General features: G+C 35.4%; 1 protein-coding gene across 9 annotated transcripts in view; it reads left to right on the top strand.

Annotated features, from left to right (window-relative positions):
• Window positions 1-5,294: 5,294 nt before the first annotated feature.
• LOC111994171 (histone-lysine N-methyltransferase ATX2) overlaps window positions 5,295-26,892 on the top strand; it is a 48,541-nt gene continuing 26,943 nt past the window's right edge. For 3 of the 9 annotated variants that reach the window (XR_010626065.1, XR_002881048.2, XR_010626066.1), the window contains exons 1-26: window positions 5,296-6,236; window positions 6,337-6,388; window positions 6,505-6,579; window positions 6,670-6,889; window positions 7,494-7,617; window positions 7,754-7,858; window positions 8,623-8,825; window positions 9,159-9,251; window positions 9,387-9,484; window positions 9,611-9,652; window positions 10,091-10,261; window positions 13,240-13,383; window positions 13,689-13,736; window positions 14,526-14,643; window positions 14,725-14,790; window positions 14,875-14,936; window positions 15,182-15,238; window positions 16,409-16,477; window positions 16,575-16,773; window positions 17,610-17,894; window positions 19,396-19,457; window positions 19,545-19,622; window positions 21,686-21,781; window positions 22,306-22,409; window positions 22,485-22,631; window positions 24,928-25,192. Coding sequence is in view for 5 of the 9 variants with exons in the window: in XM_065766214.1 (XP_065622286.1) it covers window positions 5,626-6,236; window positions 6,337-6,388; window positions 6,505-6,579; window positions 6,670-6,889; window positions 7,494-7,617; window positions 7,754-7,858; window positions 8,623-8,825; window positions 9,159-9,251; window positions 9,387-9,484; window positions 9,611-9,652; window positions 10,091-10,261; window positions 13,240-13,383; window positions 13,689-13,736; window positions 14,526-14,643; window positions 14,725-14,790; window positions 14,875-14,936; window positions 15,182-15,238; window positions 16,409-16,477; window positions 16,575-16,773; window positions 17,610-17,894; window positions 19,396-19,457; window positions 19,545-19,622; window positions 21,686-21,781; window positions 22,306-22,409; window positions 22,485-22,626 (3,324 nt within the window). In the remaining 4 variants the exon portion in view is untranslated. Of the gene's footprint in view, window positions 6,237-6,336; window positions 6,400-6,504; window positions 6,580-6,669; window positions 6,890-7,493; window positions 7,618-7,753; window positions 7,859-8,622; window positions 8,826-9,158; window positions 9,252-9,386; window positions 9,485-9,610; window positions 9,653-10,090; window positions 10,262-13,239; window positions 13,384-13,688; window positions 13,737-14,525; window positions 14,644-14,724; window positions 14,791-14,874; window positions 14,937-15,181; window positions 15,239-16,408; window positions 16,478-16,574; window positions 16,774-17,609; window positions 17,895-19,395; window positions 19,458-19,544; window positions 19,623-21,685; window positions 21,782-22,305; window positions 22,410-22,484; window positions 22,632-24,927; window positions 25,353-26,892 lie in introns of those variants that run through there. The other 6 variants (XM_065766214.1, XM_065766215.1, XM_024026031.2 and 3 more) reach the window with 5 other exon arrangements.

Here is a 26,892-nt window from a genome sequence, read left to right as displayed (position 1 = left end):
CATAAATGCGGCCAGAAAGGTAGGTACAGTGCATTAAATGTGGTGGTTGAAGTATGCCTCCTTGATATTTCTCCGTTGCCGTTATCTTTATGTGTGTCCGAGGTTCCTCTCCCTCTTGACACTTGTCAAATAGATCACTTGAACCTCCCATACTCGTGCTTGATCAAACCTCTTCGGATCCGAGGGCTCATGACTACTCGGACATATGAGCATCTCCTCGGATGGAATACGTGTTCATCTCCAGGCATCCCCCATTGGCGTGGGCATCCGACTGAAAGCCCCATCTCCTCGGATGAAGAGTGTTCCTCATTCAGGGCCTTGGGCCCAATAAGTTGGGCTGGGTTTTTCTCCCCCCACATTCTTAATTTATGAATTGAGATTTTTGGTTAATTTCGTTTTAAATTTTTAATTATTAAATTAATTATTTTTACATGTGTATATATATTAATATACATGTAGTGATTTTTGCTTTTAGTTTTAATTTTTTTTAATACTTATAAATTTGGATAGTTTATTGATGTGGATCACGCGGTGATTGCTTGAGGCTTAAAGGATAATACAATTAGAGACATTATTCAAGTTGTATAAATTAGCGTTTTATATATTGTGGGTTCCTTCTTTGGATAGAGCCCAAGCCCAATGGTTTGAGGGGATCCTGGGCCTCCAAAAGATGGTGTAGATAGTTGGTGGATTAGGCTTGACGCACTGCGGCTTTGTTGGGCCATTTACGAGCCAATCTGTGCACAAGACATGAGCTCTACAACACAAATATGCATAGATATATATATATATATATATTGGTTAAATGAATAACTAAGGAATAGCAAGTGAACTAAAAGAGTGCAAATAAAAAAAAAAGTCAGAGATCCTCAAAATATAGTGATATTATGTTTCATTATATTAAGTGTTTGAATACATTAGGTCCTACTCTGCTGGTATATATCACAAAACTCAATAAAGTTTAAAAATCACAAACTTAGATAGCTCTCTTTGGGCTTCCAAGAATTGTAAAGATTGAATCCCTTTAAATCAAAGTGTATCCTTAAGGATTTTTTCTGTAGGATCCTTTATAGTACCTCACTCTTCACTCTATTTCAAGCTCACAACTCTCTTTCTAGTAAATTAAATGCTTCTTGCTGAATGCCCTTCTTGGCTGGTGCTTTGCCCCTTTTATAGTGCTACTTGGATGCTCCTCAACATCAATCATCATTCTCTTTTGTGTGTTGGGTACTAGAACTCATGTTATATCTAAAAGCTTTGGTGGTTGGCCCTTTACCCTTTTCATTCTTATTTCACTTCTATGGGTTTTAACAATCTAAAGCTCCCTTGCTGACTTCCTCTTGTGGGAGATCCCTTCTAAGTAAGTCCAAATGCTTCTCCAAGGTCAAGGTTTCTTATTCTTTCCCCAAGGCCTTTAAAAATGACATTTCAAAGCTTTGAGGCTCTAATGTTGACCTCTCATGTCTTGTTTCTTTTCTTAAGATGGGGCGGATCCCTTCTTGATGATAGTGTAGCCGGAAAGGCTCTTGACCACTTTCCTTCTTGGTTCTCCTTCTCTTCTTTACCCGAGGTCCTAGGTTTCTTCATCAGGTGCTGGTCTCAAAATCACCAACTGTCCCCATCATCCTTTCCTTGGTTGTGGACACTTGATTTTGACAGGACACCCTTTGTCTTTCGTGCCCTCATTTTATCACGAGCATACCATTCTGAGTTGTCCATGTTCGGGATCCCATATGCTAGTCTTTCCTCGGCGATCCCTCCCTAAGGCTGGCAGATCTTATGTCATTCCAACCTAGCTCTTGCCTACCTCCATTTTGGGCTTCCTTAGATGCCACCTCTTGCTTAAGTCTCTAGCCCATGCTTCCTTTAGCACCTCATTTCTTCCTAAGGCCCATAACTTATTATTTTCTCTCTATGGGCCGGGCTCCTCCCTTCTTTATTTCTAAGGACCAAGTCTTTCTTCCATTTTTCCTTACCTTCATGGGTTGGGTCTTTCCCATTTTTTAAAGGCCTGACTCCTTATTACATTTTGAACCTTAACATATATATATATATATATTTGCTTTTGATTAGAAAGTTAGAATGTTATTGATACTACTTTTACCACTAAAAAAAAGTTAATATTGATACTACATATGTCGGTTTTGTGACAAACTAAGTTGGTGATATAAGTATTTGAATAAAATGAACACTACAAGAGACGATTTAAATATCAAAGTAAAACTTACAAAATGAAATTTCTTTTAGATGTACAAATACAATTGATATTTTTTTTAAGTATTAAATTTATAGCCAGAGTCCAAAATCTCTCATTCTTGTAACAACTCTGGTACTTTGCTTATATAGCTTTTTAAGGTTCTTGTGGGAGGGGTAAGATCCAAGTATAGAATAAAGCCCGTGGGCCAAGTCCGAGGAAGGGGAAGGGCCCACCCACGCATTAGTCCTTACCCAACACGTGGATGAGAATCTGAGGAGGAACCATGAAGAGACCGACCTTCCAAGGAGCCCAAAGAGCGAGCGTTCCTTGGGAATTGTTGGGCAGACCACTTGCACTAGATAACAGGATACCGAAGAAGACAGTAGAGGCATAGAAGCAGATAAGAAGGGAAGTATCTTGACAAAGTAACCATTACCTTCGCATTCAATGCATTGCACCAACTTATCTAGCCACATTAATGGAGGAATGACCTCTGAACAGTGCCTTAATAGCTTGCAGCACACTCTACCACTTCTAGCAAAACCTTAATGGAATAAGCATCCAAAGGAAGGTCAGTGACTATACAAGTGGAGGGCTCAGATGCAATTCAGCTAACTATATAAAAGAAAGGAAGCCTCAACAGAAAGGGGATGAAAAGCTAAAAGGAAATAAAAACATTGTGTAGCACTATCATTTGATTAAGACTTGAACAATCTATGAACAACTGCTCTTTGACCAAGCCTAAGGAAGTGTTAATTCTAAAAATCTATTCTTCTTCATTGAATTGTCTAACTTTTACCCATTCATCTAAAGCTCAAATCATACCAGTACATTAAAGTTGACATCAGAAGCTTATCCTCTAAGAGCATTAGCATTAGGGAATGCCAATTCTACTATATTTTACCATTCCAAAAAGTTACTTTATCATTATACCATACCATTTTACAATACTTCCAGCATCCTAAAACTCTATTTTTATTAAAATATTATTTTTTAATCATTCTTTATTATTTCTTTCCAACTGTCACATTTTCCTGGGCTTTTCAACAGTCAATTTTTTTTTCCTCTCTCTCCCTCAATCCCTTGCACCAGTTCAACACACACACACAGACCCATGATACACCGATCAACCTATCCAAACCCATCACCACACACAGAGAGCCACACACACACAAACACAAGCCATCAAACCATCAACAAAGCCACAGACACACAAACACAAACCATCAATAGAGCCATACACACACAAACCATCAAACCAGTTGGAGCCAACAACGGCCACCACACCGACCACCCAAGCCACCGATTAGTAAACCCAAGCCACCGATCAACAAACCCATGCCGCCGATTTGAAACCCAGGTCGTCGAAAATACCCAAAAATCATCACCGGAGCTACCGATGATCAACCTAAACGATCCACCCACCGATCAAAAGATCCACCATTTCAAACCCATCGATCAACTGATCCAAACCCACCATCAACCGATCCCAGCCCAATGATCCAAACCTAGCTCGCCGATCCACGCTGATCCAACCTCTAACCTTAAAAATCCAAAACCTAGCACCGGCGCAATGAGAGAGAGGTGTGCGATGAGAGATGAGAGAGAGGCCGTGTGAGATGGGTGAGAAATTTCGGAGATGAAGCTTCAGAGATGAGAGAGCAAATGGAAAAACAGAGAAGGAAGAGAGAGAAGAGAACATAAAAAATGAGAGGGATGAGAGAGAAATTTCGAGGGAGAAAGGAGGAGTAAATTTTTTTTTTTTTTTTGCAATACTATGAACAGTGCAATTCTATGTTTAGAATTGTATAGTAGCAGTATTGCAAAAAAATTTGCAATACTGCTGTTTACAATTCCCTGATGCAAGAGTTTTTGAGACTTAGGGTCCGTTTGGTTCCCGTAAAATATTTTCTGGAAAATACCTATTTTCCGGAAATGCTATTTTCCGGAAAAGGAAAATATTTTTAAGTGTTTGGTTGTATTATGAAAATTGTTTTGGAAAATATTTTTATGTGTTTGGTTGTATTAGGAAAATGCTATTTTCCTAACCATTCAACAACAAATTCCGGCAACAACAACACAACAACAACAACAACAACAAAAAATTTCGGCAACAACAACACAACAACAACGACAACAACAATCAAACTTTAAAAAAAAAAAAAAAAAAAAAAAAAAAAAAAAAAAAAAAAAAAAAAAAAAAAAAAAAAAAAACTGAGTCGTTGACGAGATCGAGGAAGAGAGCGATGGGTCGCCGTCTGGGTTTGGGTCGACGACGAGCTCCGGGTCGAAGCGCTGGGTCGTCGAAGGCAATGGTTCGAAGGTCGAAGCCTCGTGGGTTCGTCGGTGGGGTGCGATCTTCGTTGGATCGGTCTTCGGTGGTAATCTGGGCTCTGGGTTCGCCGGCAAAGTCGAAGATCAGTTTGTGGTGCGAAGGCGAAGTCGAAGATCGTGGGTTCGCGCCGCCGGCAAAGTCGAAGATCGTGGGTTCGTCAGTTCGTCTGTTCGTGGCGCTGGCAAAGTCGAAGATCGTGGACGCCGACGATGGGCTGTGGTGGTGGATCGAAGCTCGGGGTGGTTCGTTCTCTCTCTCTCTCGCTGGTGGTTTGTTCTCCCTCTGGTTCTCTCTTTTCCGGAAATGATTTGAAGTGAAATTAAAACCGTAAAATCATTTCCGGGTCAAAGGTGAAAATTTTGGTCAACTGAAGCTTATTTTCTGGAAAATGCTATTTTCCTTGTCTTCCAAACAGTGGGCTGAGGTGGTAAATGATTTCCTGAAATCATTTACCACCAAAACAAACACAGTCTTAAGATGCCAAATTTTCCTTAGATTTGGCATTAGCATTTCTAATGCCCTGACAAATTAATTGTATCAAGATGTCTAACCTATATTTACTATTCTAAGTGGGTTTAGCCTGTTAGACGTGCTTACAGTTCCAATATACAAAAATTTGCATTTTATAAGCAAATAAAAAATATCATTTATTTATAAAAAAATCATCTAATTATTGTTTCTAAAAAAAAAAATATATATATATATATATAGAAAATTTATGACCAAAACATGCAACCAACTGAACTATCACTATCATGCATATAAAAGAAACAAGTACCCATATATAGATTCCGTTCATCTATGATCCATCTCCCCTTTTTTTAATTGTACCTTTTACACACGGCGGGAAACCGATAAATTTGGCGAAATTCCTCCCTCCAAAAACACCCGATCCTTCCCAATCCCCACTTTAAAACCCTAACGCACACTCCTTTCCCAAAATTTCGAAAAGCTTTCATTCACATTCACATTCACATTCGCATTCTATCTCTTTCCCACACTATTCGTGTGAGAGAAAACATAGAGAGAGAGAGCAAAATCCCAAACCCAAACCCTTATTTCCATTTTCGTCACTTTTGCTCTCTCTCTAACAATGGCACTTGCTCTGAAGAAGCCCCAACATCTCCACGACGACGACGCCACCGTAGACGGCACTCCCGTTCGGTACCTCCCGCTCGACCACGTCTACTCCGCCACCTCGCCCTGCCGCGTCACCGCCAGCGGCTCCTCCGCTTTAATGTCCAAGAAAATCAAAGCTAGGAAGCTTGTCGCCACCAATTTAGACGATAATACTAACCTCTCCTCGTCTTCTCTTCTCAACAAGCCTCCTCTCCTCTACGTCTACACTCGCCGCCGTAAGCGCCTCCGCCATTCCCTTCCGAACCCTTCCTTTTTCCGCTCCTTAATCTCTCGCGACGACGAGGAGTTCGAAGCGCAGGAATCGAAGGTGGATACACTGTTGTTAAATGCGAATCAGAAGAAGAAGAAAAAGCATAGGTTAGGGAGTAGTGAGCTTGTCAAATTGGGCGTGGATTCCAGCGTCTTGCGTAGCCTCGATCGGCCGCGATTGAGGGATTGTAGAATTCATAATAGTAGTAATGCTAATGTTGATGCTAATGGTAGTAATTTGAAGAAAAGGAAGCGGAATTTGGAGAATTGCGAGAAGGTTTTGTCGGATTCGCCTACCACTAAGCGATGGATCAGGTCAGTGCGTGTTTTTGGTTTTACTTCATACTGTCTTTCCAATTCTCGAAGCAATTTTGAATTTGAATTTGAATTTGAAGATTTGGTGTAATTGGATCAGGTTGAGTTTCGACAATGTTGAGCCAAAAACGTTTATTGGATTACAATGCAAGGCAAGCTCTTTGTAAGCTTTTTAAAGTTTTTTGTTTCCTAATCCGAGAATTGGTGTTATTGAATTTGATAATGTTAGAAATGTTATGGAATAAAATTAGGTTTTTGTTGAGTACAGGTTTATTGGCCATTGGATGCTGATTGGTATTCTGGTCGAGTTGTGGGTTACACCCCAGAGTCTAATCGACATCATGTATGGGTTCTCTTTCGTATTATTTTAATTGTTTGGATATTCAGGTTGTTGATAGTTTCTGATTATCTTGTGAATGAAATAAAAATGCAGGTAGAATATGAAGATAGTGATAAAGAAGAATTAATTCTTTCAAACGAGAAAGTTAAATTCTACATTTCCCACGAAGAGATGCAGCGTTTGAACTTGACTTGCAGTGTTACGAGTACAGATGGTGATGTGTATGATTACAATGAGATGCTTGTGTTGGCTGCGAGTTTGTATGACTGCCAAGAGCTTGACCCTGGGGATATCATATGGGCCAAGCTTACTGGTCAGTGCTTAATATTTGTTTGTTTTTTTGTTGTGTGTGTGTGTGGACCAAAACGAGAAAGAAAAAAGAGAAGCCTAGAGAACTTGTTTTGAGATAGACATTGGAAGATACCTCATATAGGATATTGGACTTAAGATTGATTCTTACACATCAATGCTACTTGCTCGTAGAAGTCAATTACAGTGTTTTTGTGGATTTGGTCATGTTTTTGCTATATTTATGTAAAAGTGCAGTGCTGAGCTGTTACATAAAGTCACTGATGAGATAGTACAAAAGCTTTTACAATGTGCTATATCACTAGCAAATGACATGGCTTTTCAAAATGTGCTGCTTTTTTTAAAAATGAAATAATTAGTCATATAAATTTCTGGGACACTAGTCATTTCACATCACTATGTTTCTAATAATCCTTATGATGTGGTTCTTATTGTATCTTTGTCATTTCTTCAAGTGTTGCTTGACTCTTGGTTTTTTAATTTTTCTAGAAATTATTTTTCAGGTCATGATATGCTTATTATGCTATGTAAATTTCACTACTATCGTTATGCAGGCCTTTTCTAATTGATTAATTTCACACCAACTTATTTCAATTGTTTTAGTGCAGGTCATGCAATGTGGCCAGCAATTGTTGTGAAGGAATCCCTCATCCGTGATCGTAAGGGTTTAAGCAAACTTTCAGGTGGAGGGTCAGTTCCGGTGCAGTTTTTTGGCACACATGATTTTGCAAGGTTTGTGATCCTTTTCAAGTTTGAAGGAAATTTTTTGTTTATCATTTGCATTGTGCACTAACAAATTTATTAAAGGCATATGTGAGACCTATTTCTTTTAAGCTGACATCATGGTTATTTTCTTGTTATTATCCAGGATAAAAGTGAAGCAGGCTATCTCATTTCTTAAGGGACTCCTTTCTTCTTTCCACCTGAAGTGCAAGAAACCTCGTTTCATTCGAGGCTTGGAAGAAGCAAAAACGTAAGTTTACTTACGTGAGTTCTTTTTGGCTTAAGTGATGGGAGAAATTTTTTTCACTGAATTTAATGCAAGCCCCATCTTTCTTCTCTTACATAAGCTTAACATGCCTACTCTAGGATTTTCATGGAGTTAGACTTGGTTTTATATATGATTTTTGTTAGTATAAATCATGCTTATTTCATTGCAGATTTTCTTTATTTCAAAAATTCCTTTTGAGATTATTGTATTGGTTAGTGCTTGTCCTCGTAAAATATGTTCTATGTAATTGCAGTTTGAATAAAGTGTGAAATATTGTTCATTGAACTGGGAAGCATGTTTCCAGGATCTATTTTTCCCTCCCGGTAATGGCTAAACTTGCTGACTTGCCTTGTATCTTGTGGAAAATTATAAAAAAATGGCTTTTCAGCTTTAAGATCTTAATAAACTACATATATTACTTATCAAAAAAAAAAAAAAAACTATAAAAAAATGGCTTTTCAGCTTTAAGATCTTAATAAACTACATATATTACTTATCAAAAAAAAAAAAACTACATATATTGGATATATTTAGTTGTTTAGTAACTTCATATGGCTCTTAAAGTATTCTGGTTGCATTGTATTTCTCTGAATGTTCCTTCATCCAGACCATTTGATCTTCGCTCTATCATTTTAAAAGTATGGGTTTAACCACAAGTACTTTGTTGGGTATTTTTAGTTTCTATTATGTATTTTGTTCCAATCAATTCATTCACATCAATTATTGCAATCCTGTGGCTTTAATAGGTATTTGAGCGAACAAAAGCTTCCAAGAAGAATGCTACAGCTGCAAAATGGTATTACCACTGATAATGTTAGCGCAAGTGAAGATGATGGAGCGAGTACAGATACAGGTGAAGATTGCATTGAAGATGCAGGGATTCAGGGAGCAACGCAGGGCCTTGGAACTCCTCCCTATGTAATTGGGGATGTGCAAATTTTAAGCCTTGGTAATTCTCTATATTTTTAAACTGCTGCTTACTGTGAGCTAAACGTTGTATAGCATGCTTGTCTCATGTGGTCTCTAAATTTTCACATCATGTTTGTGACTAAAGCATTATTTGTAAGACATGGCTCTATCATTTTTTTAAACTTTTAACTTTGACATGTTCAGTCAAGAAAGAAAATACTTGTTTGGATCCTTTTTGTATATTATCCTTTTGGGATCCAATAGTTTTGCTATTAATTGTTAAACTGCATTTAGAGAAGAGTATTTGAATTATTTTATTGATGGGTTTTGGAGACCACCATTCTGCTCAATGGCATCTGAAATGATCTTGCAGGAAAGATTGTCAAGGACTCTGAACATTTCCAGGATGAGAGATTTGTTTGGCCTGAAGGATATACTGCCATGAGGAAGTTTACTTCAATAACTGGTGGAGCATATTTGAAAGCGTTTATATATTTTTTCCCTATCACAGTCATATTGACGTGATTTATATTTTAAGTTTATTTGATCATCATCATCATTATGATTTCAGTTTCATAACATTTTTGCTTTTGTGTTTCAGATCCCAGTACATGCGCCTTATATAAGATGGAAGTGTTAAGGGATGCTGAATCAAAGATTCGACCTCTATTTAGAGTGACATCGGATACTGGAGAGCAGGTGAGTGTGTAATTCAATGAAATGAACTGTATGTATGAATTAATGGTCACTCTGATTCTTTTGTTGCATTAGACATTGTTTATGTTTATTTCTTTGCACTTTTTCACGAGTTTATCTATCTTGTAGATCAGTGATGACAGTAGGTATGCTATTGCATCACTGAATCAGGTATCGTATTTTTTTTTTTATAACCTAGAACTAAACATTTCACTATGTGCATCTTTGAACACATTCTCACATGTTTCATAAGACAATAAATTTGCCATATGTTCTTGATTCGGGTGATATTGCTGGGGAAAGTAAGTTATTAAAATGGGTGAAAATGACTGGGAAGTTCTATGAAATGTTTAATGAATCCACATTGGTTTGTTTTCATTTCAGATTTTGTTTTATCATCTATTTCAATGGAAAATTTCCACCATCCCCTTTCTTTCCTTGTATAAGGCCAAAGCATAAACTTTGTTTCTTTTTTGTTTTTTCAATATCATTGCACAAATGTGGTTGCCCTTGCATTACTGCGTAGTTTGATTTGTATAGATAGATTTGCTTGTGTTTTTTTCATAAGTGTATGTATGTAAGTTTTTCTCTTTCTATTTTCCCTTACAGTTTGAGGGATCCACTCCATCTGATTGCTGGAATAAAATATACAAGAGGATAAAGAAAATAGAAACAAGTAGCTCTGATGGTTCTGGTGCTGACGGTGGAGGAGAAAAGATTGATAAAACTGGTTCTGATATGTTTGGTTTCTCCAATCCTGAAGTTGTGAAGCTTATACAGGTCAAATTTTTTTGTCAAAAATGATATTGCTGTTGAATTTTCATAGTTTGCAATTAACTCCAACTGTTCTTCTCAATTGGATGTTTGCTATGTCCATGTCTAGTAAATTATTCAACTCTAGAAGTGGCACTGTATCTTGGTTCACATATAGCTAATTATTTTGTTACCTTTGCATTGCAATTATATGGAAATGAATAAATCTTTAAATTCATTTGATGTTTGGCATTATAGTTGCTTATTTATATTTCTAATATAAATGTGTTCTGAAAATGGAGAATATTTTGTTGCATTTTTTGTCAGAACGGGTACAACATCTGAAATCACATAAATAGCTGTAGTTTGGTATGTTTGGGTTTGTAGTATGGGTATGTCAACATGGTATTGTATTGAGCTTGTTGTGTGGTATGATATGGTAGGCTGGGTTTCCTGTTTGGGCTTTTACATATTGTGATGCTAATTTTTGTTGGTAATTACAATTGGTTACTTTGTTGATGACCACTAATATAATTGTAGTTATTACATATGCAAGCCATGTTCATCAGAGTTCATTGGTTGGGTTCATTGACATAGAGTAATATGAACATGTTCAAGATGGTTATGTGAAAATAATGTCATGCATATTGAGTTCATTTCTTTGGCTCCATCCCCACCTCCCCTCCAACATACATTCTTTTTCTTTTTCCCTGCTCCCCAACTTTTGTCCTATAGTTGTATTAGCTCTATGGCTTTCACACTTTGAGCAGACTATTTTTGTATGTTTAGGTAGCTCAGTAATTTTTCCCATTCATTATGGAGATCCAGACAAATTGTTTTGGAAAAGAAGCACGTAATGAATGGAAATCAGTACACATGAATGAGTTTTATATTGAGTTTAGTGAAGCATTCAGTACTATGATTGATTGTGCGCTATTTTTTAAATGCCTATGCTGCGTTAAGGACTTATGCAATTGGTAGCTACTTTCAGTATTATGATTAATAGTTCATCTTGTAAGCAGTTTAGGCATAATAAATAATAAGGATCTGCAACCAATATCAAAAGGTGGTCTTAGGATTGTTGTTTCATGATTGTAAGGATTAATTGATTATTGTTACTCATCAGTGTTTGGATTTCTACTTGGTGGGTGACATTCTGAGATCCAAATAACCTGATACCAAGTATCAAGAAGCTATTTTGACATTTTCTCTATCATTGACATCCTTTATAAGTAACAGAAATTTGTTGCCAAAATGAGAGAATCTAGTACACAGGAAGTGTGCAAGAGGCACACAAAAAATTACACTCTGTGATTCATATAATCAATAAAATCAAAAAAGAATTATGAGAGAAAGCACCATTAGAAGCACATCGTTTGATTGGTCTCGTGCGTGGGGTTCTACTTTTTCGAAATCCATTCTGCTGTTTTTAGATTCACTTTTTTCTTGTACATAAGTTATTTTGTTTTCCTTTGTTGCTTGTACATATTTTCTTCTTTTACTTCATCTCTTTGATTGAGTAGCTTCTTTTTAATACAAAATTTCTTACCTATCAAAAAAAAAAAAAAAAAAAAAAAACCCTCTCAAAAAATGATATTTAATGGACAAGACCATATTCTCCACCTCCTTATAAGCCTGACCATTGCGTCCGTTCCAAATTGTTCACCTAAGGCACAATGGAACAACTATGCAAATATTAACATTATTATGTTGTCTGAACTTCCCTTTACAACATTCTAACAACTCAAACTGTCATAGGCATTATTTACTGCACTCTGAATAAAGACAGCATTGACAATGTTGAAGTAGATGACTAACTGTATTCTCAGAGCTCTTACACATACAACATCAGTCTACAACAACTATATGGCCCCTGATAAGATAATCTACTATCAATAGTTTGCCCCAAGCATTGGTCCACCCAAAGAATGCAACTTTTTTAGGAGCCTTAGCTCTCCAAATGTTTCTTCATGGAGAATAATTGTTATCAGAACCCTCAAAACATCATAGAAAGATCGGATCTCAAACTTGCTACTCTGTTACAGCTTCCAACACATTCTATCTTCCTGTCTATCTGTTGGTAAGTACGAGTATGATAAATAAAAGAAGTAACAGTTATCATTCTTGAAATGCTTTTAACATGAGTAGGATTCTAAAAGCAAGCCCACTCTTCAGTGCTTCTATCCAATAGGAGGCTACTGAAGCATCCTTATCACATGCTAGCATATATAAATCAGGAAAGATGTTTTACAGCCAAATCTTCATACCACATGTCATGCTAGAAATGAAATTTTCTATGCCTACAGCTAGTTTCCCACCCTAAAAAGCATTGCCAACCACTCCTAATATTTTTCCACATATTTATGAACATAAATTCATCACTCACCATAATCATATTTTTTTAATTTAATTTCAAATTGCTTAGGGAGCTCCACGTGAAGTCTGCAAATCTCTGCCAAACCTTTGCATGTATCCTAAGTCAAGTTGGCCAATTGTATTGAGTCACGTTAAAAGGTGCATGCCTTTGCATTCTGAGGATCATTTGACTCACTACTGTTGATTGAACATGACCGATAGTTTGAACACCTCCATGATTTCTACCTTTAGCTTCTAGAGTAATTTAGTGTTTTGCATGTGTGGTTTATTAGAAGGTGTGCACCTATTGATTTTGATGGAATAGTTCTATTATTTCTTATAGTTCTACCTATGTTTTGCATGAATTATCATGGCAGGGACTAGTAAAAAAAAAAGAAAAAAGAATTATCATGGCAAGGAATAATTATATTTAACAGTCATTTTTGATATGAAAAAACCTTTCCTGATGCTTAGTCAGTAGTTCTCTGTTAATAATTAGCTGGCAAATATGACTCTGTTCATTTTTATACTATCTTGATACTGTTTGAGATCCATTGAGAATATGTCATTGTTATCACTTAAACTTATGATCTTCCTTGTTTTTTATGCTCTAATATTTAGCCTAAAATCAGTGCCCATGATGTTGACAGGGTTTGTCTAAATCTAGATTCTCTTCTAAATTATCTATGTCCAAGTTAGCCTCTAGACGACATCAAGACCTGCCTGTTGGTTACAGACCTGTTCGTGTTGAGTGGAAAGACCTTGACAAGTGCAGTGTTTGCCACATGGATGAGGTAAAAGCCAATTTTCTTTTGCATTATTCATCATTGACACTTTTTTTATAAAATTCGCCTGTTGACTGTTTTGCTTGCTGTCCTTGTTAATCTCATTTTGTTAACTATAAAATTTAGAATTCTTTTCATCTCTTAGGAAGCCCGTTCCTATCTTTGGGAGCTGATATATTTGCCTTTTTCTGGGTGGGGATTTGGAATTCCTTTGTCCCCACCCCCTAGCTTCATTTTTTCCCAGTCTACTTGGATTTTTTAAAATGATTTTGATGCATATGTGGTTCGGCTAATTGAGGCTGTTTTGTTTACAGGAGTACGAAAACAATCTCTTCCTGCAATGTGATAAATGCAGAATGATGGTAAGGGCTTTATTTGTTTATCTGATGCAATTTTCATTGCATATTAGGATCATATAAGTACAGTGTTTGGTCTAAGTACTAGATGTTTGCATCATATCTACTAAGTTAAGATGGGTAAGTAGAAATACAAGAAAAGATAGGATACAAAATGAAGAAATTAGTTAAAGGAAGGGGTGACTTCTATTGATGAAAAGATGAGGGAGAGTTGATTGAGATGGTTTGTTCATGTGCAAAAGAGAACAATTAATTCCCAATAAGGAAGGATGATTTGGTTCAAGTTGAGTGAATGAAAAAAGGTAGAGGAAGACCCAAAATAACACTAGTAGAAGTGGTAAAAAAGGACATGTTAATTAAAGAGATAACAAAAATATGATTTTGGATAGGATAGAATGGCGGAGAAGAATACATGTGGCCAGTTGCGATTAGTCTGTTGAGGATCTTTTGCTGCCCCAAAATTTTGGGACTAAGGTTTTGTTGTTTACATCATATCTACTGTTAGTGTCTATGGTCTTTAGGCCAAATGGTATACCTGCCCTTCATAAATTTGGGGTGGAGGATGAGGCCGCAGTTTCAATCCCATACAAGAGTGTAAGCTCTTTTTACCTATCTAAAGATCATATCTATGGTTAGTAAAAACAAATTGCTCATTCTGTACTGTAGTCTTTGATGATTCTTCCTCTGCTTGATTATTTAATTCATATCTTGAGAATCCCTTCTTCTGGTTGTTTTGATATTTAGCAAAAGCACTAGCGTACATGTTACTTATATTTTCATTTTCTGTTTGCTTAGGTCCATGCTAGATGTTATGGAGAATTAGAACCTGTTGATGGAGTGCTATGGTTGTGCAACTTATGTCGACCAGGGGCTCCCAACCCTCCGCCACCTTGCTGCCTTTGTCCAGTAATAGGTACTTAGATATCATTAGAACTTCTTTTACTTAAAGCCATGGACAAAGCAACATTGAATCAGTGAAATAACTTTCCTTTAGGGGGTGCAATGAAGCCTACAACTGATGGGCGCTGGGCTCATCTGGCGTGTGCAATATGGATACCTGGTTCGTCTGTGTATAGTTCACATTTTTGGTTATCTAGATCTTTTATTTTTATTTTTTAGTTTTAACTCACCAAATCTGCTGCAGAAACTTGCTTATCTGATGTCAAAAGAATGGAGCCCATTGATGGGCTAAGTAGAATCAATAAGGTATATATTATAGTCATATTCCTATGACCTTCCTTTGCTTATTTATTTACTATTATTTTTAAATTAATAAACTGACTTTTGTGATCTTTTCTTTGTGAAGATTAAGTAAATTTCTGTTGTGACATTTAAATTTTTCACTAAGGAACTTAAAAATTTTAACAATTGAATCTTCAACATTCAGCAAAGTTTGTTTCCTTTTCCACCAGTCCTTTATCTGTTCATTTATTTATTGCTTGTTTAAACAGGACCGCTGGAAGCTTTTATGTAGCATCTGTGGTGTGTCTTATGGAGCTTGCATTCAAGTAAGTTCATTGTGGGGCTTAATTTCAATTTTATCTTTTTCACATTTAATGGTTTGCGTTATGGTAGCTCCACTTAAGTATGTCTACTTCTTTGCTTATCCTCTTATCTCTGTATGGAGTCTGTCAAATTGTTCTTTGCTTATCCTCGTCATTTTTCCATTAGTACCAACTTCAAACTTTTAGCATTCCCATACAAAATTTATTTATTTAGTTTGAAGAATGCACCAATTATGTAAACATTTAACTGAAGTTGTAAAAGAAAGTTATTGTGTGCAAGATTTTACTCTGTGCATGGGAGATTGCTAGAGTTTAATATAGGAGAGAGTGAGACCAAGCCCCAACTCGTGGGATGAAGGTAATTAAAAAACCATGCCTGAACAGTATCTTCTAGGATCCAACTCTTCACGTCTTTTTCAGCCTAGATCTTCTGTTTCAACAACTCTTGAGACAAAATCTGAACCCATTTATATCATTTGGCGGAAATGTTGCTCTTTAGATTATTGAAAATTTTTTTGGTAACAAAATCTGGTAGATTTCTTAGCAGCATGCTGGGGGAGAACAACTTAATGTAATGTTTTGTTCTCTATTTAGAAAGTTACTTAGTGTAATTGTGTGTGTTCAACACAATTTTTTTAATTGCCAATCTGTCCTTATTAGAATAACAAGTTTGCACAGACAAGAAAAATGCAATTCACTTTTGAAAGTATCCTATAAAATGTAATTCTTTAGGCTACTTGTGTTTAGTTTTGTGATGTAGTCTCCTTTCAATAATATTATTTTTACCTATAAAAAAAAAAAAGTATCCTTTCGTAGCTTAAAACGACTAGTGATCTTTACATATAAAAAAAGTATCCTTTCGCAATTATTTAATTACGTGAATAGCAGAATGTATTTCCTAAAAAATGGAATTCATTTTATTTCACCCTTGACTGATTGCAGCCCTCAGAATGAAAAATACAGGAAAGCAAATAAAGAAGGCTGAACCAATGGTTATTTTCTATTGTACATAAAGCTTGGAACATGATTAGATAGTAAAATATAAATCTGGTCTGCACTGACCTACTTCTAAGAGAAAAAAATTCTGTATCTTTTTAAAAATTCATTTTACATCTCTGGTGTTTCTTACTTATTTCTGATTATGAATTCTTTCTCAATGGAAATTGGTTACAGTGTTCAAACAATACTTGTTATGCAGCATATCATCCACTTTGTGCTCGTGCTGCTGGTTTGTGCGTTGAGGTATATTTTCCTCTCCTTTTTCCATGGCTTGAATGATGTTTCTCATATGGTTTATTTGCATATTGCTTATATATTTATCAATTTATTTTCTATGTAGCTTGAAGATGAGGATAGATTATATCTGCTAGCTGTAGATGATGATGAAGAAGATCAATGCATTCGTCTGCTTTCCTTCTGCAAGAAGCATAGGCAGCCCTCCAATGAGCGTTCTGCTGCTGATGAACGTCTTGGGCGAGTTTCTCATCAGTGTTCAGATTACACACCACCCTCTAATCCGTCTGGTTGTGCTCGCAGTGGTATGTTAGTAGACATTCAATATTTGCGTATAGGAATTTATAGAACTAGAGGTTGGACTAGGTGTGATGGCAAGTGCCTTCCACCAAAAGTGACATTTTGCGTGTTTGAGTCCAAGAATTAGCTTCTCCCAAAAAAGGAGTTAAGGTTACCTACTAATCACCTTTCTCAGAATCCTCAAAAAGTGAAGTTTTGTGCACTGGTTACAACCTTTATATGTATTTATAGTACTGTTGCTAAATACACCACACAAATTGTTCATCTCTTTTCTCTTGCGGGGCTCTCTCTCTCAAAATACAAGTGTGATTATAATGCTGTTGTAATCAGTTTCTTCTCCTTATTGTTAATAGCATCTGTCTATTATCTCTGTCAATTTTATTTTGGTGCCAGCTTCCAGGTAGCTTTGCCTGAAATAGTAATAGCTTTGGCTTTTACATAGTAATTGCTATACTTTCTACTTTAAGGGAAGTTTGCACTTTGAATCCTTAAACTATTAGCCAGATTGTTTTACTGACACTTGCCAAGTGATTAAACGGATGTTAGATTAATACTCTCCAATTGTCAGCAGTCGAAAATAGATGGAATTGGGTCATGTTTCCTTATCAGCACTTCCATTCTCCCTCCAACTCTGGCTCCCACTGTTCATGTCTTTATTCCTTACTGATTTACAGCCAATTCACTTTTGCATTTTCCCATAAATTTCTTCTGTTAAATAGTTCCTTATACATTTAGCTGATTGATTGTGATTAGATATTATGATTGTTGGATTTGTTAGTTAAATTCTGTTTTTTGTTGTTGTTGTTGTTGTGTCTTAATATTTTTTCCTGTCCTTGGGCAGAGCCTTACAATTACTTTGGTAGAAGGGGACGAAAAGAACCCGAAGCCCTTGCTGCTGCCTCCTTGAAGCGCTTGTTTGTACAGAACCAGCCTTACTTAGTTGGTGGTTACAGCCAACATGCATTTTCAGGCAATTCACTGCCTTCCAGTGGCGTCATTGGCTCTAAGTTCTCTTCTACCCTTCAGAGACTGAAAACCTCTGAGCTTGATACTCCTAAAGACATACGTTCTATGGCTGAGAAATATACATACATGAAGGAGACATTCCGAAAGAGACTAGCTTTTGGTAAGAATTGATTTTCTTTTACTGAACTTCCACAAGAATCAATGTTATCTATCCTGTTTTCTTGCCATTTTAGTTTTGCATGTATCTAGCTGATTGTGTTAATATATTTCATAAATTTATTATGTCATTTCTATTTTCCTACTTTTTTATATTCACTGGTAAGTTATCTTCCATCCAGTGACACATTGAGGCAAGTGGTATATGTTATGTTGATATTGATAACTTGTTAAAATTAATTCAACTTTTGGGGCTTTTGGCGATGGTGTTTTTTTGTTTCCTTCTTCTGTATGGGCAGTCCTTTTGCTCCTTTACACAAATAAGAATTTTTATTTCAAATAATAAAAGATTCCTCATTGTTCTATGAGCACATTAAGTTATTAACTTAATTCTCTATTACTAGCATTCCAAAATGTTTAAATTACTATTTTGATATTTCTAAATGTTTAAATTATTTAATCATCTATCCTAAATTTTATTTTTGACAAAAAATTTGGCCTTGCACGATAATATAGGGCAACTGTTTCTATTTTGTTTATTGCTATTTTATTCTTCAATTTTGATGGTCTTTGTTATGCATATGATTTAATTAACTTGTGCATTGTCCGACCATAATACTAAATTTCTAGTATAGTAAATGGTACTTTTTCCACTGTGGTGTTTAATACTAAATTTCTAGTATAGTAAATGGTACTTTTTCCACTGTGGTGTTTGGCTATGGCATTGATATTGCAAATATTTTTATTATTGATGATAATGCCGTGGAATCAATATTCTTTTCTTTAAAAAAATATGATGCTCCACATTTGTTCAGTTCTACAGAATTTAGCAAGTGGTGCTTTGTCATAGTTGTGAGATGGCCTAATTCTCATAACCAATTATGCTCCAATAGAATTTCAAAAAAAAATGGAAGACCAGTGTCGTATTCAATTTTTTCTATTAGTTACACATCAATTATTTTTTTCATTGAGTTTCCTGCTTTTGTTAGTCTAATTCTTTGGCTCTCATTGTTTTACGAATCAAATAAAAATTGTACTAGTTTGTCACGATCTGAGGAACAATTATTACATATGCTCAATGCTGTACTCTAAAAGGATAAATCAAGTCATGAATAAGGTTTCTTGTAATTGCTTCTATAACTTGGATTGACCTAGTACACGCAATCCATTACCAATTTTCCGGGTATGAAGAGTTTCATGTCAGCTTAGTTTTTCATATTTTTAGTTTGGTGTACATTCTCATCTGCTGAATGTATTCTTGAGTTCTTAGCATTAATTTTTTGATTTCTACTTTTTGGGATCTTTCAAACACAGGCATTTGACTGTTTGTGTTGTGTATGTATCTGTATCTTGTGATAAATTGTTTGCTATCATTTTTATTGTGTTATATATGTGGGACCAGCACTAGGTAATGACTATACACAGCTCAAGTGAGCATTTTATAATTTTGAGTATTTTTCTTATTTTGGATTTTGCTGCTTTGTTTTTTTATTTTTTTACTCTAGGGAAATCAGGAATCCATGGATTTGGCATCTTTGCAAAGCATCCACATAGAGCAGGAGACATGGTAAAGTAATTTGCTTAGTATTATAATGATGATCCATTTTAAAAGCAAGAAGCGTTTGAAGTGAAGGATACAATTTACTGTCTGTAGGTGATTGAATACTCTGGTGAACTTGTTAGACCTCCTATAGCTGACAGGAGAGAACGCTTTATATACAATTCCTTGGTGGTAAGTGTTTTTTTGAGATAATAATTGGTCTGATTATTGATATGTGTGCATTATTGTTTCCCTACTGAGTTAATTGAGTATGAGAGGATTAAGCCCTTACTTTTGTAATCCTAGAAGTCCCCTTACAATTTTACACCTTAGTTTTAGATACCATATTGTTTATCTTAGCTAGCCAGTATTATGAAGGTTTGCCGAATTGGAAACTGGATAATTGTTTAATTTTGATTGTGCTACTATAGTTTAATTTCTTCTAGTAGTGGTATAGTATTGGTTTTCCAGTAGTATTTGCTTTTATTAATGTAATATATATTTTTTACTTTGAATAAGTTGTCCTTTCTGTTATACATGAAGAAAGCATCAAGTTCCAATGCGATGAAGTATTTGACTTGTTGGAGTTAATGAATGGTGGTGCTTAACATAACTAAGCTTGTTGATGAGAAAATGCAATGCGCTCCCTTTCATGTCTTTATACTTGATGCTCCATATGTTTGGGTGCTCATTAGGTGTTCTGTTAGTTACAAATTCTGAGGGCATATGGAGCAAACAATTACTTTTATGAAGGAAACCAATTCACTTATGAAAATTTTGAGAGTTGGGACCATCTAAATTCATGGGTGGCTAATTTTCTAAATTGCATGTTTAAGGGCACCAAGATTCCCATGGAAAAGTCTCTGAAAGGTCAAGGTTCTTACTAAAGTAGCTTTTTTCACTTAGACAGCAGCTAGGGGAAAAATTCTTACTCTGGATAATCTTTGGAGGCGTCATATATGTATTGCTGAGTGGTGTTGCATGTGTAAGAACAATGGGGAGACTATGGACCATTTGCTTCTTCTTTGTGCTTATGTGCACAATCTTTGGTCTTTGGCGCTTTCCGTGTTTGGTATACAATGGGTTTTGCCTAGGAGAGTAGTGGATTTGCTGGCTTTTGACTCTATTCTTGCAATATCTCTTAGACAGGTTAAAGAATTTCTGTAATTGTCTATGTAGGGAAAGAGAATCAATAAGGTCATTGTATATTATATTATATTATTGTAATATCTCAGAAGTTGTGTATGCTAATTAGCTTAGATAAAGGGAGGATAACTTTTTATGCATTTGGATGGTGGGAGAAGAGAGGCAAGGAGGGGTAAGAGGTGGGGCTCCTGTTCGCTTTGTTTGGATCTCAATTTTCAGCAGGGGGAGAAGATGTGAGGGGAGTTGGAGAGATTCTGCCTTAAAAATCATTTTTACTTTTTCAATTATTTTTGTCAATTACCTCAAATTGAAGGATTTTGAGGGGAAAGTACATGTTCTCTGCTCTCCTACGTTTGATTAACTTTCTAACAAAAAAGGGATAACTCTCTCCTTTACTCTCTTCTCCCTGTAAACTCCACAACATGATGTTTGGTTGCTATCTATTGCTATGTAGAGTTGACATTGTTAGTGCTCGCTCTCTCTCTTGTATTTCCTTTCAGTCCTGTTTGATATATACTTTCATCTAGATTTAGTCTTTCCTACGCAATAAGGAATGTATGGACTTTTGAATGGCTTGAACTTGCATTGATATCAATCAAAGCTTTATTCCTAAGAATTTTGTATGCTTGGGTGTCTGCCTTAGATAAGGTTCATTCCACTTCTTTTGTATAATTTATTGATCTTGTAAACTTTAGATTGTAATTCTCCTCATTATTTGGTTATATAAAAAATATTAAATACGTTGGCACATATTATATCATTACACTCAAGGATGTGGTGGAGTTATAATTGGTTTAGTTGCACCACACGTCACATTGTGCGTTAATTTCCATTAGGTTTTTTGGTGCTCTTTCTAGTGAAAAATTGTTAATGATATATATATTTGAACACCACAATTAGGCTTACCTCTCCTGGTTAGTTTTGGGCTTTTGGCATTCTGACCCTGCGGTACCTGATTGGTTTGCTTGTGTTTCCACTCTTGTTTTTGTTCATAAGATATACATAGAAAACTGTTTTTATGTGTTTAATTTTAGTAACTATTGCATGTCTAGCATATGAAATGGCAAAGTGCAACTCCAAAAATTTGTTGAGTACCTTTCCTCATGCAGGGTGCTGGGACTTACATGTTTCGGATAGATGATGAACGAGTCATTGATGCGACAAGGGCTGGAAGCATTGCTCATCTGATTAACCACTCTTGTGAAGTGCGTATTATCTGCTACTGCCTTTTATTTTATTTTATTTTTCTTTTTTAAATGCAATTTGTTTCTCATATGAAGTATTCTTCATATAGAGTAGCCTTATATATGTGATAATCCTGTGTAAAGATTCACATGCTACCAATCATATTAATGAATTAGATGCTTAGTTATGTGTGACTAATACTAAAATGCTGAAGGTTAGGACAGTATCTAAATCTCTACTCCCAGCACTACTGTTCTCTCTTGTAACGAACTCTTTGGGAGAGTTATGCTGGCAAGTATATTTTAATATCAGTAATAACATAACAATAGCTTTGGTACTTTTGTCTATCAGTAATAACATAACAATAGCTTTGGTACTTTTGTCTAGCCATTCACATTCTTCATATGCTCTAACATTGCATATATACTGAGTTTATAGTAATGCCACATCAGCTTTGGGACTTTTTTTTGTTTCTTTTGGTTCGAGGGTCTGGATTTTATATTGTTGTTGATTGCTTGCCTATTTTACTTTTTCTTGTGTGCAGCCAAATTGCTATTCAAGAGTTATAAGTGTTAATGGTGATGAGCATATAATTATATTTGCAAAGAGAGACATTAAAAGATGGGAGGAACTCACATATGATTACAGGTTTTTTTCATGTCCAAATGTATGCATCTCTTTCAAATTTCCTTTAGGTGCTGACTTTCTATATTTATATTACAGATTTTTTTCAATTGATGAACAACTAGCATGTTATTGCGGCTTTCCAAGATGCCGGGGTGTAGTTAATGACATTGAATCGGAAGAGCGAGCAGCAAAGCTATATGCACCTCGCAGTGAATTAATAGATTGGAGAGGGGAATGAGAGAGGTAAGCAACTAATTAGAAGATCTTTTTGGCCTCTCATGTCTTGTTGTTTATAGAGCTTCCTAACTCTTTGCTTGATTGAAGTTGGGTATTAATGTCATGAAATAGGTTGAGACCTTGTAGATTTTGTCCTGCTTTGTCAGAATAATTCAATGCAGCATCTAGATATTGAACTGATTACTAGAACATTTGGGAGGGGTAGTAAATACTTCGAATTAATCAAGAGTTTTAAATACAATGACTAGTGGAAATAATTATAGCAATCTGGTTTTGCTATACTCCAGATTTTGAGTATTGATTAGAAGATGACGAGAACTTTGCAAAGGTTGACAGTTAAAAATGATTACAAAAGGAGTTTAGAGAAAGATTGGAAAGAAGATTGACATGGGGAGTTGTGGGAAATAATCAATCAGTGACACTAGCAAGCAGCTCATCTTCAATTAGTATAAACTTCAACTTTGAGAAGAATTAGGCCATACATCTTTGTATTACAAAGCTTGCTTGATAGAAGCAATGACCTATATGCTACTTGTAATTTAGTCACTTATAGGCTGCTTGATGTTTCTTCACATTGAAGTCCTTCATTGCTAATGATTTTTAATATGCTAAACTGTGTAAACCAGCAAGTGGAGTTACAAATATCTTGTTAAAGATGGTTGTTCTGATTTTGTTCCCCCGTATGACTGGCCATTTGTGCCCTTAAGAATCCATAGCTAGGCTTCCCTAGTTTACATCCAAACTTTATGTTTGCAATTGCTCTAAAATGGGAATAGTTTATCCAGCCATGTGACTGCTTTGTCAGTTTTTCTCCTTTCATCTCTTTTGCCTCTATGATCATCCAAACATGGCAAAGAACTATTACTTACTTTCTATTCTTCTCCCACCATTTTTCTATACATTCTTCTCCTTTCTCCTGATATTCTTCATTTTTTGTACTTTCATTCTTGTTTAGTTTCTTTTTCTTTGTTGCCATTTAGCACACTGCCTGTGTGCCTTGCTTTTTTTTTTTCTTCCTTGTATTGATTTTTGATGAAGTTTATTATTTATCAAAAAAAGAAAAAACCTAAAAGGCAAATTTCATAATATCAAATTTGAAATATTTTCATATAATTTTCATTGGAATCCGTTCGTTTCATGTGGTATCATCTTTAGAGGTTAAAAACTGTTATGTTGTTCTTTAATCTTATAAGTTTGAGTTTCATCGCAAAATTGTAGTCAAGCCTTAGTCCCAAAATTTAGGGGTCAGCTATCCTCAACAAAAGGTATTCAATGCACCAATTGGAGCATGGTAAAAAATGGAGAAAGTGGTCCTTCAAAACAACCAAATATAAATGTTCATCTCATGGTATAATCCAAAATCTTTAAACTTAGTAAGCGTTTGGAGAGTTAAAGAATGAATGTTGAGTTCCTCTAGTTTAGACATTTTTCTCTGTTTTGGAACAAATGAATTTTTCAGACTGTGTTAAAATTTCTCAGAAGTGCATTAAAGCAACATTAATTATTTAAACTGATATTAGAGTGCTATCTTAATTGATGCCTTTTTAGGTTATGGAGTGCTGATTATTGTGAGCTTGACGTAACCTATTTTATTGATAAAATTTATTACCTATAAAAAATTAATACCATTTTAGAGAAGCATGATTCTGTCTGTACCCAATTTTTATAGTCTAGTGACATAAATTAGATGCTTTTACTGGATGTGAAAACTTTTTTATCGTGCAACATTGCCTTGTGCTAACATATGATTGCACATATAAACAGTGTTTCCATTTCTTCAATATAAGCAGTTGAAAAATGTGGAATTATTATAGGGTTGAACTTAAAAAAATGAAGAGTTCTTAGTTGAACAAATGCTGCATTGAAGAATTTTTTTTTTTTGGGAACTACAGAAAATTGTCAACAAGTCAAAATTGTGTTAACTGGAGAGCCATTGAAATATAAAAGAATGATCGTCTTCAAGTTAAACTTCTCAAACAGATGTATATTTTTTGGTGTGCCAGTGGTTAAATTTTCCTGGTGAACCTCCGCATGTTTCTTCATCTGTGCTACCACCCGAAACATTGCTCATCTTGTTCTGGCTTAACATATTAATTCATATCGTTTTTCTTTTGTGCATTTAGAGTTGGCTACCAGCCTACCACTTCTTCCCAATGTGTCTACTTGTGGTTCTTCTAACTCAATGTTTTCCTTCTTGGCCAATATCTCACAACTGCTTTGTTTTCTTTGTCAATATACTACTTGTGTTGAGAGCTCTCTTTGTTCTCTTTGTGCTGATTCTTCTTCCATTTTCCTTTTGCAGAATTCTCATTGTAAAAATATGCTCATCTAAGATCCTTCTGAAGACAGATTGCTTCCTTCCAACAATCTGCTCATCATCTGTTATTCTTATCAAGGCAGATAGGGTTGTAGAGCTCTGGTTTTCCTCCTGTCACCTATTTGTCATACCACAACCAAATGAAAGCTTTTTTCACTAAAGCTGATTCCTCTTTTTGGTCTGAACAAACTAACTTGAGAATGGTGTCAAACAGTTTTAACAAAACTTTAATTTCAAACATTGAAAAAAGGTACTTTGGTCTCTATCTTAACGTCTACCTATTTGCCTTGATTTTTTCACTTGCCATTAGTTAGGCACACAAAAATGTTTATGTAATGGCATTAACCTTTTGTAAAAATACGATTAAAATGATGTATAGTATTTATCAATGATTGAAACTTTCAATGACCTATTCTCTTTCCTTTTTTATTTCTTTTTCAGTTTTTGTTTTTGATCTTAATTCATTGCATACCTGGGATGCCCCACACTGGGGCCTAGGAAAGTTGATTTCCTATCTTCCCCAAATCAACTTTCCTTGGCGCCAATGTAGATCAGTCAAAGCCTCATGCAATTAAATTATTAATTCCTTTAATTAAATTGTAGCATTTGCATTATGAACCCAATTTAATTTCCCTTGTCATAATTAAATAGAGTAACATTTTGAATCCAGAGATCAATTACGGTATGTATTTTAACAAAAATGATTGCATTAATTTTTGTGTAAATACTTGATTTGTACATTAATTAAAAAAAAAAAAAAAGATGATGTGAGTTGTGATTACAATCCCTAAAGACCTATTATCAACTTTGCCTGTAACAGTAGGTAATCTCAATAGGTAAAATCCTTTACCCTCAAATAAGAGACTTGAATTTTCACTTACACAAAAAATCAATTGGTGTCTTGGCTTGATGATAAAGAGTGATTTTCATGGAGTGGACACTAGACCCTGCTTCATTTATAGATGTTAACAGCAGTTTCTTCTACTCTTCTTCGTTCCTCTGCATCTAATAGTCACTATTCTCTTTTGGTAAAATTAGGATGGGAAACATGTATTTTAGTTTGTGTTTTGTAACTTTATTGTGTTGCGATTTTGAATTTTGGTAGAATACATCCTTTTATAGATGTAATGTTTTGTTTTATGCTTTAACAGACTAAAAAGGTAATTATACTTATCAAAAAAAAAAAAAATAGTATGATTGGAATTGAATTTTTCTGACCAGTGAGAAGTACTTTTTTTTTCATTAATTTTTTTTCCTTTTAATTATTTTCATCTCCCATGGTCACAGCTGCGAGCAAAACCACCATTTTTGAAAACTGCCACCTCAATTGGAAATTATCACTTTTGAGCTTCAAAACCCAAACAATTGATGTTCAAGAAAATCCAAAAACCCATTTTCATCAATCCATCCAACCTCTACTCAATTCATTCCAATCTGCTTCGCCAATGTAGCTTAATCACTACCATGCACAGCTAATCATGACATTAATCCAAAATCATCAAAATCCCATCCAAATTGTAACTCTCAATACATCACCATGCACCTCCACTTTTCTGTGTGAAAATCTGAAAGCAACCTATCCTCCCACTACCAAATCTGTGACATCAACAGCTCCAAACCATCAACGGTAGCTCAACCCACAAGGGTTGCCAATTGCCATGAACCTATAGTTAGCAATCCCCTTGTGCACCACCACCTCCCCCTCTACACAAAATTGCCACTTTGAAGCGATGATGCCTATAAAGAATTGTTAGGGGGGAGAGAAAAATTAGATCAAGAGGGAGGAGCAAAAGAAAAGAAATAGAGAAAAAGAGGAAAGATCTCATTGATAAGACCTTTTGTCGTGTGCGTGTTAGGTTCTTCATGAGAAATGTTAGAGGAGGTGGAAGTTGGAATGTTAGATTTGAGTTGGAATGTCAGATTTCAGAGACTTTAATGAATGGGAGTTGG

The sequence above is a fragment of the Quercus suber genome, unplaced genomic scaffold (assembly GCF_002906115.3).
Source record: "Quercus suber isolate HL8 unplaced genomic scaffold, Cork oak 2.0 scaffold_691, whole genome shotgun sequence".
Taxonomy (NCBI): Eukaryota; Viridiplantae; Streptophyta; class Magnoliopsida; order Fagales; family Fagaceae; genus Quercus; species Quercus suber.
This window is presented reverse-complemented; position numbering and strand designations above follow the sequence as displayed.